Source organism: Vanellus vanellus (assembly GCF_965231255.1).
Source record: "Vanellus vanellus genome assembly, chromosome: 15".
In the NCBI taxonomy this organism is placed as follows: Eukaryota; Metazoa; Chordata; class Aves; order Charadriiformes; family Charadriidae; genus Vanellus; species Vanellus vanellus.
The window spans coordinates 11,277,798-11,292,231 of record NC_138920.1 but is presented as its reverse complement, the minus strand read 5'-3'; the positions used below and the strand labels follow the sequence as shown (position 1 = coordinate 11,292,231).

Here is a 14,434-nt window from a genome sequence, read left to right as displayed (position 1 = left end):
AGGCATTAGCTGCAAATGGCATAGAAGCTACTGGCAGCGGACTGGGGCTTTGAGTTCTGTATTGGCTCAGGGGGAGACACCGCTTACTTCGTCACTCACTTAACCTCCTAAACCATCTTTCTCCTATGTTGGCAAGAGTTCAAGCTGCTAACCTCATGAAAGCATCAGCTATTATCTTGGTAGTTCAGGAGAATTTAGAGACCAAATATTAGTATCTGTGAAACTCTGGTTCTAGAAATATAATACAGTATAGTACAAAAATAACATGAAAGACTATATTCACACAATTATGCTTTACAAGATTTTATAACAACATGTCAGCACAGGAACAATAAGATTAATATTTATTATTATAAGATAAATGTAAGAAAAAATGTGCAAGAACAACATTGGTTTTGTCTTTTCTTTGACAAACTGGCTAGTAGCATCTCATTGAAATAGAGCTTGCAAAATTTTAGTAAGTAACAAGCATTTGTTTGCTTTCAAAAGACTTGGTATGAGGTCTGTTTTACCTCAGCAGAAACACATCCATCAGACCAAAAGTAAAGTAATCTGTGCAAACATTACAGGCTTAATCAACAAATCCAGTAAATTGCATGAGTTTGAGTCCAATTCAAGTGTTTGTATAACCAGCTTTAGCAAATTCTCTCAAGAAGTCATGTAACGGCTATTTTTCCGGGCAATTAAGACAATCACATAACAACTAAAAGCTTCAGGTTCATAAACGTAGATCTTTATTTTAGATTTGTGTTGTTTGAATTAAAGGGATACTCAACATTTCCTGCTTCTGAAAGCTTTCCTTGCTTTTGGCAAACAGTTTTTGGTCACTTACTTACATTGTAGAATTATTAATACCACTAGAACTGAAAATATTTTCATAAATTAATAAAGTTAATAAAGATAGATATCTAGAGATTGCGTGTTTACACAGCACTGTCTGCAGGTCTAACCTGAAGTGGATGCAAGCTGGCCTGATTCTTAGATACATCATCTAAAGTCACTAACACCCACCACACACACAAAAAAAGGAATTTAATGGTAATTTGTTGAATCTGTATAATTATAGGCTTTTGCTGATACTGCTAACCTAAAATGTTTCAGTATAGACTGGATCTAAAGGCACAGTGCTTACTTGTCATGGCTCATTAGGCAGCATAAAAGAGGGTAAGTCACCCTGTTCAAGTGCTGAGGAAAATACTATTTACATTATACCTTTTTGTATCCTGAAAGATGTTCTTTGCATAACATCATGTTACGCTGATAACATCAGCAGTAAATTGACACTTATATTTTTACAGTGTCATAAATGTACATAATTCTTTTGCAGTAAATAGCCAAATTACATCCCTTCTCATTTGGACGAATGTAAAATATAGTTAGATTGTACATTAAGCCTGTCAATAACTGCAGAATAGAGAAGGATAGGATGGGTGTCAACAGAAAAAAGATGGTTTATGGACATCTGGGAGAAACAAGGCTGAGAGAAGCAACAGGGTTTGTCCTATACTGGCTTAGTATGAAGGATGACTGCAATTATTGCTCAGTCACAAAATTCCAGTAGGTTCTTTTGAGCCATCCTGAGGGATTCAGTTCACACTGGATTCCCTCAGTTTCCCCCTGAATTGTTGAAGACTCGTAAAGAGAAAGCAGGACTTCCAGTATGACCTTCCGTGGCACAATATCCACTAGTGAAATTCCTGCCTCCTGAACGTGAACCATATGCTTTGAAAAAATGAAATGTTCTGACAGATTCCTAAATGCTACTGCTTTTAAAGCAAATGTGCCTCTCTACAACGCTGTGTGGAAGGTGAAGAAAGCTTCTAGACTTCTGCCAGTTCTGTCCAACGAGAAAAATTCAGGCTGAGACAGTAACTCATTCTCACAGTATCGTAATGCACAAATCCTTTGCTACAGCTCCCTTCCCTGCTCAAGGGGGACAAGACTGCTAAAAGAGACAAGCAACTGAGAAAGCCTAGAGAGTGGTTCTAGTTATCAGAAGAAAAGGGAAGAGCCAGTCAAGTCCTGAGTGTTTCCAAGCTGACTGTCAGAACATCGTGTCATGGACCTCAAATTCTGCGTCTGTGCTTACCACTTTCTCCCTGACTTATCCCCCTGTACACTTCACCTCTCTAGAGAATGAAGTATGGATGGAGCATTACTTTTTTCATGTAAAGGAGAAAATAAATATTTATTCACAGAAAAGATGGATCGACTTTTTTTTTTTTTTTAGTAAACGTTAACTATGTTTAATTTAAGTCAAGAAATCTCTTCATTTTCTTGCACCGTGTACTTACTTAATTAGAGACTCCTTCAGTAGTTGAATGTCGCAATGTTTATTGCAGAGGTAGATATCTCAAACAGGTCATGGCCAGCTAGAAGATTCCTTGGCTGGTGGAGTTTGAGCTCTTCATCTACCTTTCTGTTTTTCTGGATCCCTCTCTAAGGATTACCTTGTTCTCAGTTTGCTCAGCAGACCTTTTCCCCCACACTCCTACTGTTGTCTTGTAGGAGTATAATCGTCTAGTATGCAATGAGATCAGAAGAGTTTAATGTTAAAAAACTAGTGTTTGAGTAAAAAATATAATGAAGATTTCTTTTGCTTTCATTTTACAGTGAGTGTCTCTATAACAACTTTGAGATCTCAATTTTCAAATACATTTCAGTTTCTCTTCTGTAGAATGGGAATTACTGTACTTTCCCACAACCTAAGCTGAGGTTTAATTCATCAATATTTACAAAACTCTAAGATCCTCAGCTGGAAAGAGATATAGAATTAAAAGTGTATAAACAAACATGAGCAAAAACCTGGAATAACAACTTTGTGTTTTGACACTGGAGTTTACAATTTGCATTCCGCTTGTCTTCTCCAGCATTGTGAAATACCTTGCTGTGGCAGAGATACTCCCTGTGTAGTCTACCCATTCTGCTGTAGCACTTCTACATTGTAGCACTTTAGAAAACACAGGGGACTTCAAAAGTGTTTTTAGGGCCAAAATAGCAAAAAACTTTCTCCAACAAGGAGAAAGAGTAGAGGTCAGGAGACAGGAATGAAGTTGCAAAACAAACCTCCTGGAATTACAGATATTAAGGAGGAAAATCCACTACCAATCTAAAGCTCTTTACTGCTGAGGAGTTCTTTTGGTAATATTTAGTGTATTTGAAATGCAGTGTATGAAGAGCAGCCAGTTCATTTTGTGTGAGCTCAGTGCTTTTGATATGTTTTACGGTATACTGGAAGTTCAGCTGTTGTGCTTCACTGAGATTTCCAAGCACATCTCAGTCTCTTAAATCCTGGTGAGGAGTTCTTAGCTTGATGGGATTTCCAAGTTTTATTTAAAGAATATGTTACTATTGTTTCCTAAGAGGTAGGACTAGCAATTACTTCTGCTTAGGACACACCTCTAAAACTTGGTCTTCAAGTACTGATTAAATATTTTAGTGATGAAAAAGATATGCTGTGGTACAGCCTTTCTGTACCCCTGCGACAGTCCCTGTCAGATCTTCTACAGAAGCATCACACTGGCAGCTGATTTTTCAAGGAGCATTATCTCCTGACATCTGAGACTGCAGAAATCAAAACACTTTTTTTTTTTTCTGTAGCAAAAGAGAAGCATAGAAGAATATGTATCGTAAGCTATTTAGTTTTGATCTTCAGATATTTCCTGGTCTTTGACCTAAAAATAGTCCTTGCCATAGTATAGAAGTGAAGATGGCTGTTCACTCACAGTTGTCATTAGCTGTTACAATTATTAGAAAATACTGGGAAGTCTTGTGGATAGACATCCGTGGGACAATGGTGACATCTTCTCTGTTACAGGTGCCTCGGTGAAGTGATACTCCGGTGAGGATATGCCCGCAAAATTCAGTTCAAGAGCCCTGTAACTAGTGTCGCTTTACTCTTAAGATAACCCTTGATATGTTCTAAAGGTCACAAGAAACGATCTTGCTGAAAATTAAAGGCTTGTTTTTGAGATCTCTTAAAAGGGAGGGGAGGAATAAGTGAAGGCTGAAAATGCCCTTAGAACTGCACTTTACCAGAAATTGAGGCAATCATTAGCTCTCTCAGCTCCAGGCCTTGCTGAGCTACAAATATACCAGCTTCCCTGCCAGGGACTTACATCACAACCACAGGAGTTAAATAAAACCTTTTCCATTCTGTAATTTAAAAACAGCTTAATAGAGAAGATTTCGTATTAACTGGGTGGTTTCTTCCCCATAGCAGCGACGAACATGGAAAAATTGACCTGTGCCCGGTTTAGTCTTGACTTACCTATTCCAGACTCTTCTAAAGAGATCATTTCACAGGCACGAAGCTGTGACCCTTCAAATGAGTTCATTTTGATTCCTTAAATAGACAAGTGTCCGGAGAGCACACAAATTGTCTCTTCTTGGCTGGTTTCTCAGAAGAACTTATCATTGAACGAAGCCTGAACTGCACTCAGGCTACAAGGACAGCAAGATGTGGTTTCAGTAGAACTGGTTCAAAGAAAACAAATCGCAAGAATATCAACTTGTGGTATTTCCCTAAAAAAAAAAATTGCAAACCTTTGAACCGGCTTTAATTTTAAAGCTCACCTAGAAAGTGCTCTGATCTTGTGGCCCACGTAGTGTGATCCCATAGAAGGAAATCACTGAGAGGGCCAAGATTGGGAAGGACGTACAAAAATCACAGAAGTCTGCAGTGAGATGTCATGCTTTTGTACATTTTTCTCTGTATTGATCATGGCTACCTTGGTCCTTTTATTGTGTTTGAGTTTGAGCCATGTGCCTTTATGGGTCTCAGGTTCCGTGTCAAACCCATCTTCTGATTATTCCTCTGCTTGTCCTTTGCCTAACACACCCATCTAACTGCACACTCTGCATCTTACCGTCAGACACTTAAATTAAGGGGATTAAGAGCTGAGTCACAAAAGGCAGCTTGGGAAAGATGCAAAAAGGTAGTGCAGGGTGGGAGAAAATCAAGTCCTCATTGTAGCATGCCTGTCTTTCCTGGAAATCCTCTGTTTTACAGGTTGCCTTTTGTCTTGCAGCGTGATCCACAGCCTCTCTGACTCCTCGTACAAGAGGAGGACAGAAAGCGAAGTGCCCAGGTGACCTGTGCTGCTTTATCTGCGCTAGCACCTCTCCTGCCTTCACTTAGCATGAAAACCTCTGGCTCTCTCTGAGGCTTACTGCGCAGTTTCCGATTAAAAGACTCATGGCAATAACTGATTTTATTATTTTTTTTGTCAGAATTTGATTGCTGCCAACACTAACAGGGAAGGGAATTTTGCCTTCTCAGATGATGCATTCACATGCCCTTTTCATAAATAGGTGGTTAGTCAGCCAGATAGGGGAAGAGCAGTCCACCCACCAAAACTTGTTATTCCTCAGCTCCCTTCATTTTTTTTAGTCCATCATTTCAAAGTGCAAATACTGAAGGAAAGCTGAACTATCTGTCCAGCCACCTGTGCATCGCAGTATGGACACCACAGCCCCCCCAAATGCTTCACACGGGGGCGCCCGGGCTGCCTTACCCCCTAAAAAGCCGAATTTAAAAATAAATAAATAAACAAAAGGGAGAGAGAAATGGCTTTATGAGACCGTTCGCATCGCACGAACGCCGGGCACCTTCGCCAGGGAGCGCTGGCCGCGCTAGCCGCCTCCTGCCTCCTGCTGGCCAGCGGGGCTCGGAGCCGCCGGGGACCCCCGGGGACCCCCGCGGGCGGCGGGGACCGGAGCTCTGGTAGCCCCCGGGGGCCCCCGCAGGTGGCGGGGACCGGAGCTCTGGTAGCCCCCGGGGAGCCCCGCGGGCGGCGGCGCGGCCGGTGCTGGCGCGGTGCCCTCCCGCCTCGGCTGAACCCTTTCATGAACCGCTTGCCCCGCAGCCTCCCCGGGCCGGGCCGGGCCGGGCCGGGCCGGGCCAGGCGGCCCCACCTCACCCCACCCCGGGCTCCCATTGGCCCCCGATGAAAGTCCAGCGAGCCTCCCGGCTGCTATATATATACATATATGCGGATGGGTGTCTGTCACCGCCGCCATGGGAGGCTGCAGCATCTTCCTCCGGCACCCCGCCCTCACCTGCGGCCGCCCCGCCATGAGCCCCGCCGGGCGCGCAGCCCCCGCGCAGCGGTTGTTCGCCTCCTCCCTCAGCGCCCCGCGGCCGGCGGCCACCCCCGCTCCGCGGGGCCGCGGGCACCCCCTGGCCGCCCTGCCCGGCCCCCCCAGCTGGCCGCTGATGGGCAGCCTGCCCGACGTCCTCTGGAAGGGGGGGCTCAAGCGGCAGCATGAGACGCTGGTGAGGGATGGGGATGCTGCGGCGGGGGGCGGGGGGGGGGGGGCAGGGAGCGCCTGGCACTCACCGGGGGATGCGGGCGGTGTCTCTTCTGCGCCCCCAGGCTGAGTACCACAGGAGGTTTGGCAAGATTTTCCGCATGAAGCTGGGGGCTTTCGACTCGGTGCACATCGCAGCCCCCTGTCTCCTGGAAGCCCTGTACCGCCGGGAGAGCGCCTGTCCCCAGCGACTGGAGATCAAGCCCTGGAAAGCCTATCGGGACTATCGCGACGAGGGCTACGGGCTGCTGATCCTGTAAGTGTCGCCCGCAGCACCCGGGGGGCTCGGGAGGTGCAGGGAGGGCCGGTCGGGGGGGGGGGGGGGCGGTTTCCGAGGGGCCCGGGAGATGCTGGGCTTCTTGCACATGCTGTGGGTTTGGGGTTGTTTGGGTTTTTTTCTTCTTTCTTTCTTCTTTAAGCCTTTCTCTTTTCAACCTGGCTGGTTGTGATTCAATCTAGGGAAGGAAAGGACTGGCAGAGGGTAAGAAGTGCCTTTCAAAAGAAATTAATGAAACCCAGGGAAGTTGCGAAACTGGATACCACGATCAATGAGGTACTGTGCTTTGGCAAACTCTTTCCCTCTCCCCACTCCCCTGGAAACCTGCAAAATAAAAGCAGATCAAGTGATCTGGTTTACCTGGATAGCTGTTGACCTGCTCTAGAGTGGCAAAACCATGAGTTAATACTCAGAAATCATTCAGGGAATAATACGTACAAACTGATTATCAGGGTCTGACCAAAAGTGAGACCACACAGAAACCTGTAATTGAGATTGTCTGTCTGCACAGAATAATAAGGTGGTTCCACAGTGGTACAGGCTCCTGGAAACACAGGTTTTGCTTACTTTTCTTGCATTCAGTGTTTTTCTGCCTTTACTCCTTCATTCCGATATTCCTCCTGTCAGGGAACACCTCCCTCCGTAGCTTCTGTGTTCCTCATTGAATGTGAGGAGCATCTGTGATAAACAGCTTAATCCTTTTTCTTGTGAAACTCCAGCATTATCCCAACGTCAGACTGAAGCATTTCATCCCTGTTGAGGAAAGCTCAGTTTGTCGAAGTACAAACAGTAATAGCAGGACAGTCATGTAAAATCCATATGTTAACACAGGGGGAAATTGAATCTTGTTGAAAGAGCAGGAAACATAAGTATTCCTGTCTTAGGTGAGATTGTTACCTATTTAAAAGACAGATGAAAAGTTAAATTACACAGGATTTTTATGAGTTGATGTCATTTTATTCCCTTCTTTTCTCTCTCTTGTCTCCACCACTTAGGTCCTGGAGGACTTCATGCACAGAATAGATGATGTTTGTAACCACAATGGACAAATGGAAGATGTCTATTCAGAATTCAACAAATGGTCATTTGAAAGTAAGTTGGGTTTTGCCTGAGAATGGTACACATTTTGTACCTGCCATGGCATTTCAGTTAAAGTACGATCAGTGATGGCAGCGTAGGCTGATTATTTCCAAACTATCAGCTACAATGCCATGGAAAGTCGGTTGCAGAAAAGCCAGGGGACTCTCAGTAGTCCCCTGCAAAATTCATCAGCAGCTATACAAACTCTTCTGTCTGATTACCTATGTGGCTTGTAAAAAAATTCAAAAATAGCGACTTATAAATCTGAAACTTGGGGGAATCACAGTGCATTTATCTAGAGTGGGATCAGATAGCATATGACCATTCTTGTCCATCTGATATTTGTTAATTATCAGCATTGCAATATCAATTAAATGATCTAATAACAGTGAAAAAGTATTCATTGTAGAGAAGGGTTGGAAAATCCCATTTAAAATGTTTACGCTGGGGTTGTGAAGCATTGGAATAAGTTACCAAGACAGGAGCCTCCATCTTTTGAAACCTTTCAGAGTACAGTAAAGAACCATCTGCCAGGAATGACTTAGGGCAGAAGAAATTGCATCACTGGTTCCCAACAAGGAGGGATGGTTGGGTGTAGAGCTTAACTGAATGAGCTCTGCCAGACCTGTCTGCTCTCAGCTGGCCCATCTCAGCAACCTGTGTACTGAGTTCCTGAAAGTGTTTTTTTTTTTTCCACTGTCAGTGGTGATGGCTGCTTTTGGAAAGGGAGAAATAGGAAATGACAGCTTTAAAAAAAAAAAAAAAAAAAAAAAAGAAAAAGGCAAATGGAAAGAGGTGGAAACTTGCGGAGTGTGGGATGCTGCCAGTGTTTGCACGTGTTTTCTGGCTGTGGAAAGGGCTAGGAGATGCTGGACTAGATGGCCTCTTCAGGACCTGTTTTCCTGTGACTCGTTTCTCTTCAGTAGCTTTGCTGAATAGCTTACTTGCCAAGTATGCCAGCCCTGCTTGGCAGAATGATCTGCTCACGTGAGGGGATCAGTGGTGATTCTTATTTGTGAAGAAAGTGCTGCTGTCAGGGCAGCTTAGCTTGATATACTGCTACTTGGGTCTGAGGCAAACGTGCAGGAGGTGTTTTGAGGGGCTGTTCTCACAAGTGTATATCATAGAACAGAGACCATTTTTCAGAAGGATAATCCAAGCCATTCCTTGACAGTACACAGTGGATGCTGTGCACCCTTTTGTTTGTATTATTTAATGATAATATTGGTTAACAACAGGTATCTGCCTGGTGCTGTATGGAAAGAGGTTTGGGCTCCTGCAGCAGGATGTAGAAGAAGAAAGTTTGAACTTCATCAAGGCTGTAAAAACGGTATGGAAGAGTCTTTACTGGGGCTGTAATGATATTCTACCCCTACTACTTATGAGAGGGTACCAGTTTAAATGGGTCACCTGAAAAAAGAAACTCAAGCTTCTGTGCTGCATGTGTACTGGCAGCCTTGCACACCCGAGGCGACACTTAGATGTGCAATGCTAGCACTGACCATCCGACTGTCCCATTATGAAATCCCCTAAATCTGTAGGGGGAAAATCCTGTATGGACAGCAGGGTAATCCTGAAAATATAGTTGTCAGGTTGGTTGGTTAACTTTCCTCTCCTTCTGAGACACCTGTTGTGAAACTCTGCTGTTGCTTGGGTGGGACTCTTGGAGTTGTGTGGGATTATGCAAATAGGCTGGATTTGGAGGTTAGTCATTCCTGCAAGCACACCTACTGTGTATTTTGCTGCAACTTGGACACCGGTGATATGTGTCTGCCTAATTTTATCCATCTAAAAGATAGGCATCTAGCCTAGCCTAGTTTTTTAGCTTCATCTGTTGTCAAGGGAGAGACAGGCACTGCCAAAGAGTGGCTTGTCCCATTCTAAAACAGGTGCCTAAAATAGATAGGATGAATCACGCGCTAGGGAAGCCTCTTACCGTCCACTGGCTGTCCCTAATTTTTAGCTGGATACGGTCTATGGAGGTTGAGACCCACACTTCCCGTCCCGGATGGAAAATCTGCCAGAATCTTGACTTCCTGAAAATTGCCTTCTATTTTACAGTCTAATTTTGGTCAGAGATGGCAAGTATATAGATCAAAGAAAGACTTCAAAAACTCTTTCTCCACCACAGATGATGGCTACTTTTGGAATGATGATGGTGACCCCCGTGGAACTTCACAAGGGTCTGAACACAAAAGTCTGGCAAGCTCACACTAAAGCATGGGATGATATATTTAAAACAGGTTATTGTTATAAACACAATTTCTCTCCTTTCCCTTCGTCTCTGTTTCCTACTTGGCGGAATTGACTTTCTTCATACTTGCTACTGCCCTACGCTGCTGTTAATTGCTGCCTTCAGCACAGACTGAGACACCTCTGCTGCAGCTAACCACAAACCTATTCCAGGCATGGCAGCACCGTCTTCTTATGACTAACACTTGGGGCTGGTTGTGGGGCAATGCCCAGTCCCCAGGGAAGCTGCAGAAATTTGGGAGCCAGCAACGTCATGAGTCCACTTTAATCTGTCAAAAAAGTAAACAGCCAGAAAGTGTATCATCTCTCTAAAGGCACAGTATACGAGTGACAAAAGGGACCTCCCTCAAAGGGAGGTTTTTTCTTGAGAAACAAGAATTTTACATGCAACAAAAAGCCTGTTTGCTAAAAAAAAGAGACAATAGGTTTTTTGAACAACCTGGAATGTAGTTGTAAGTCTTAAAAACAGAAGCAATTTAAATCATAAGGTACAGTTTGGCTTTTTGACAACATTTTCTGTCTACTTAAGATGAATTGGCCTTCAAGGTTACAAAAATTACTCTTAACTCCAGATGTGAAGTTAAGTTTATATTTTTCAATTTTTGCTAGGCAGTGACAATTATAGCTAAAGATTAAGAAAGGTTTTGGCACTTGGATGATTGTAACGCTGAGTGATATATTTGTCTTAGGTATTTGAGTTCTTGATACTTCAGGACTTTAGGTCATGCCAGCCACATGTGCACTTATTTTATTGTTTTTTAGTTTATGGGTTTTAGGAAAGACACTTTAAACCAATTTTGTTCAGAAAAACCGGTCTGGCACCTTCCCTTGACATGAAAAGCTCCTTACTAGGAACTGGTCTTAACAATTGGGATATTCATGAGAAGGGCTGGGCAAAATCTAGTTCTTTGTATTTAGGAAAAAAATCATGTAGAAATTTGGCATCTATTTTTGTCTTCCCTTAGTAAATCAAAGGCTTAAATTTCCCCTCAGGGAGTCTGAGTGCTAAGTCTCTTTGATTTTTTTAACACCTTGATCCCCTTTGAAAATCCAAGCTAATAAATTTTACACACTTGTATTTCTGTTTGCTAAATATATCACTCAACGCATCACTGATTTCCTTTCCTAATCTAAGAAAGCAGAATTCCTGATAGTTTGCCAGATCTCCTGTTCAGAAGTGATTTTTGTGACTGAGTTTTTTGTCTAGAAAGTGAAAATATCATTATTTATTCAGTATGTGCTCACTGCTTGAAAAAAAAGCACAGCTTGGTATCTTCTTTCAAAATCCTGCACGTGAGACGTATTTTTATTTTTATAGTATTTTTAGCGATTTTCCGTTAATTACCTCCTGCTCCTCCCTCCTCAGCCAAGCATTCAATTGACTGTCGACTGGAAAAACACTCCGCAAACCCTCAGGAGGATTTCCTGTGTGACATCTATTCTGGGGGACAACTTTCCAAGAAGGAGCTGTACGCTGCCATCGCGGAGCTCCAGATTGCCGGAGTTGAAACGGTAAACCTGACTTTCCCAGAGCCTGTTGAAATTAGCATCCTTCCAACTGCCTGCTTTCTTCCATAACCTAACCATCACCACATCTGGGAGTGAGCTAATCCTGTAGTTGCTTCGGTGGCCTAAGTGCGAGTGAATTTTTACCTGAAATCACTAGGTTCTTTCTTCTGTTCATTACTCCTGGAGAACAACTGGCATGGTTTATAACCCCTTAGGTCTACAAAATACCGTAAGGCATTTTGTGACCAGCTGTAAATGATGCTTTGAAGTTTTGGCAACTTCTTGTTTCTGTCACCACAAATGGAGGTCTTTCTTACATTTCTTTTTGGTTTGTTTCAGACGGCCAATAGTTTACTATGGGCTTTGTATAACATTTCACGAAATCCACATGTTCAGCAGAAGCTTTTCCAGGAAATACAAAGTGTTTTGGCTGCTAATAAGAGTCCAAGTGCTGAGAACTTGAAGAATATGCCTTACCTAAAAGCATGCCTGAAAGAATCTATGAGGTAAAATTCTCAAATACTTTGCAAAAATCAAAGTTATCACAAAAATTTTTACCAGCTAATGTATACTAGGGAGAAAGAGTTTTCTGGTATATATAATTTTGTTCACCTTGTCGCTTAAGGTAAACTGTGATAGATACAGGAAGAAAAAATGCTGGAAATTGAACCCATTTTGTTTCTTTCACTGTAGATTAACACCATCGGTGCCATTTACCACTCGCACTATCGACACAGAAATGGTTCTGGGAAATTATGTACTGCCCAAAGGGGTAAGTCAATTAATTTAGCTTACTATGATATTTTGCCATTGATTAACTGTCCTGTAAACCACGGAAGTTGGTCATATTTCAGTCTCAAAATGACATTGCCAAAGGACAAGTCCCAGGGTATGGAATGAGGAATTTGCACCAAGAATTCCCATAAACTGAAAACCATACCTGCCCGCACTCCTATTGGATTTAGACAAAAATATTTTGGTGTGCTGTTTCAAAAAAAATTTTCAAACTTTCCCATGATTTTCTGAGGAAATTATGATGTTTTCTGCGTTTGAATAAATCTTCAGAGAATTACATGACATCTTCCAAGGAAACTGCCTGGCCTTTACTGTTGCATTATTTCTTTCCATCAACAAGCTGATTCACTTGGTAGCTCTAAGCCAGTTTGTAATGAGACTCTTTTTATTGCTTCGTTTACAGACGGTACTAATGATAAATAGCCATGCCCTGGGTTGCAATGAAGAGTACTTCAATGGCTGGACTCAGTTTAAACCGGAGCGCTGGTTTCAGAAGAACTTAATAAATCCTTTTTCTCATGTTCCATTTGGCATTGGGAAGAGGATGTGCATCGGGCGCCGCGTAGCGGAGCTACAGCTTCACTTGGCCCTTTGCTGGGTAAATACTCTAAAGCGGCATTCCGTACGCAATGCCTGGCTCTTCAACACTTACCCTAACCAGGGCATGTAGACGCCAAAGCTTGCTAACTGAAATGTTTCCGTTTCAGCTCATTCGCAAGTACCAAATTGTAGCAACTGACGACAAACCGGTAGAAACGCTCCATTCAGGAATACTGATTCCCAACCGGGAGCTTCCCATTGCGTTTCACAGACGACAAGGTACGTGTGTGAGGGTCTCCTGAGTACGCGAGACTTTTCTTTGAACCTCATTCAGAATTTTCATACAACGGTGAGTGTAAGAGAACAGATGTTTTTCTAAGCTTTGTTCTCACAATGTGAGATTTATTAAATGTCATCATGCGTCGTTACTCTTACAGAAAATATTCTATGTACTAAGAAGACAAATTTTGTACAGCTTAGGACTCTGAAGTTAGGTCTCTAGTTTTAAACTCCAAGACAGCATGTCTTCTGTGCGTGATGCAGATCAGAAATGGGGAAATAAAAATGTTTATACTGCTGGAGAAAATAATAGCCATTATTTTGTTATAATATAACTTCTCCACTGCATTTCTAGAAGATATTTCCTGAAAGATAGCATTTGATTTTAAGCATGAGTGTACATATTAAAAAGAAAACGCCCTAGTGAAGGAACAGTACACCAGTGGACTACAGAGTTTAGAGAAGAAAACTTGATTTAAGCAGAATGACAAAAAAGAGAAATGTTGCAACTTCTTATACATTTTTGGTTTAAAAAAATTGAATGTAAGATTTTCTCTGCTCGTACAGCTTATACAAATAAGCTAACAAGAAAAGCTTATCTGTATAAAAATCTAAATTAGAAATCCGAGACTGTGACCTAGAATGAAGTCCTTAAATTAGAAATCGAGTGACATTTGAATATTGTGGGAGATATTTTTTTGCCAGCCAACATCACAGGAAAAAAATCACCCAGTGTAATCTGAGTAAGGGTTTTAACTCCTTTAACTGAAGTTGGTTCAGTGCTATTTGCTTTTAAATAATCGATCGCTATATAGATTATTTTTCTCTTTAATACAGCGTGCAGAGAATAAATGACAACCCTGCTGCTGCCTTCTCTGAAAAAATATCCATCGACTGAGAAACTAGTCAAAGCCTGGGGTAACCAGTGGAGAAACTGCAACACGTGTCCCTTGAACAATTGCTGAGCCAGAAATAGTACCAAGAAAATCTCCCATACTGTTTTATTGGAAAAATGTGGTTAGTTAGTTCAGCTGTACTTAGCAATGATAAAAGGAAAGAAAAATACCATGCACGTTCATATACTATGCAAATATACCAATTTAGTGCAGCTGAGGGACTGTACGGGGTAGACCTTGATAATGAGCTGCGGAGTGTTATGTATAGTTCTTGTTAGCGCATAGTGAAATTATTATAGCCTCAAGCTGTTCAAGAGGCCTGCTTGGAAAGAGCTGGTTTCCAGTTTGAGGGTACCGTATAGGATACCTGAGGGAACAACAGTTAGGGCTGAACTGGCCCTGTTAGCTCAGAGTTGAAGAGCTTAAGGGAAAAGAAACATGCTTAGTCCTTATCAAATCACCAATGCCATGGGTAAAACTGAGAAGTGAGATA

The 14,434-nt window shown here is 42.5% G+C and overlaps 1 protein-coding gene across 1 annotated transcript; it reads left to right on the top strand.

Annotated features, from left to right (window-relative positions):
* Nucleotides 1–6,019: 6,019 nt before the first annotated feature.
* CYP24A1 (cytochrome P450 family 24 subfamily A member 1) lies at nucleotides 6,020–14,030 on the top strand (the record flags this gene model as incomplete). The annotated part of the gene is made up of 12 exons (XM_082491244.1): nucleotides 6,020–6,277; nucleotides 6,378–6,568; nucleotides 6,772–6,865; nucleotides 7,585–7,681; nucleotides 8,908–8,999; nucleotides 9,801–9,912; nucleotides 11,289–11,434; nucleotides 11,771–11,937; nucleotides 12,125–12,203; nucleotides 12,630–12,824; nucleotides 12,934–13,045; nucleotides 13,883–14,030. The coding sequence occupies 12 exons, from the start codon at nucleotides 6,020–6,022 to the stop codon at nucleotides 13,894–13,896; spliced, it is 1,557 nt and encodes a 518-aa protein (XP_082347370.1). The 3' UTR covers nucleotides 13,897–14,030.
* Between the last annotated feature and the right edge of the window lie 404 nt (nucleotides 14,031–14,434).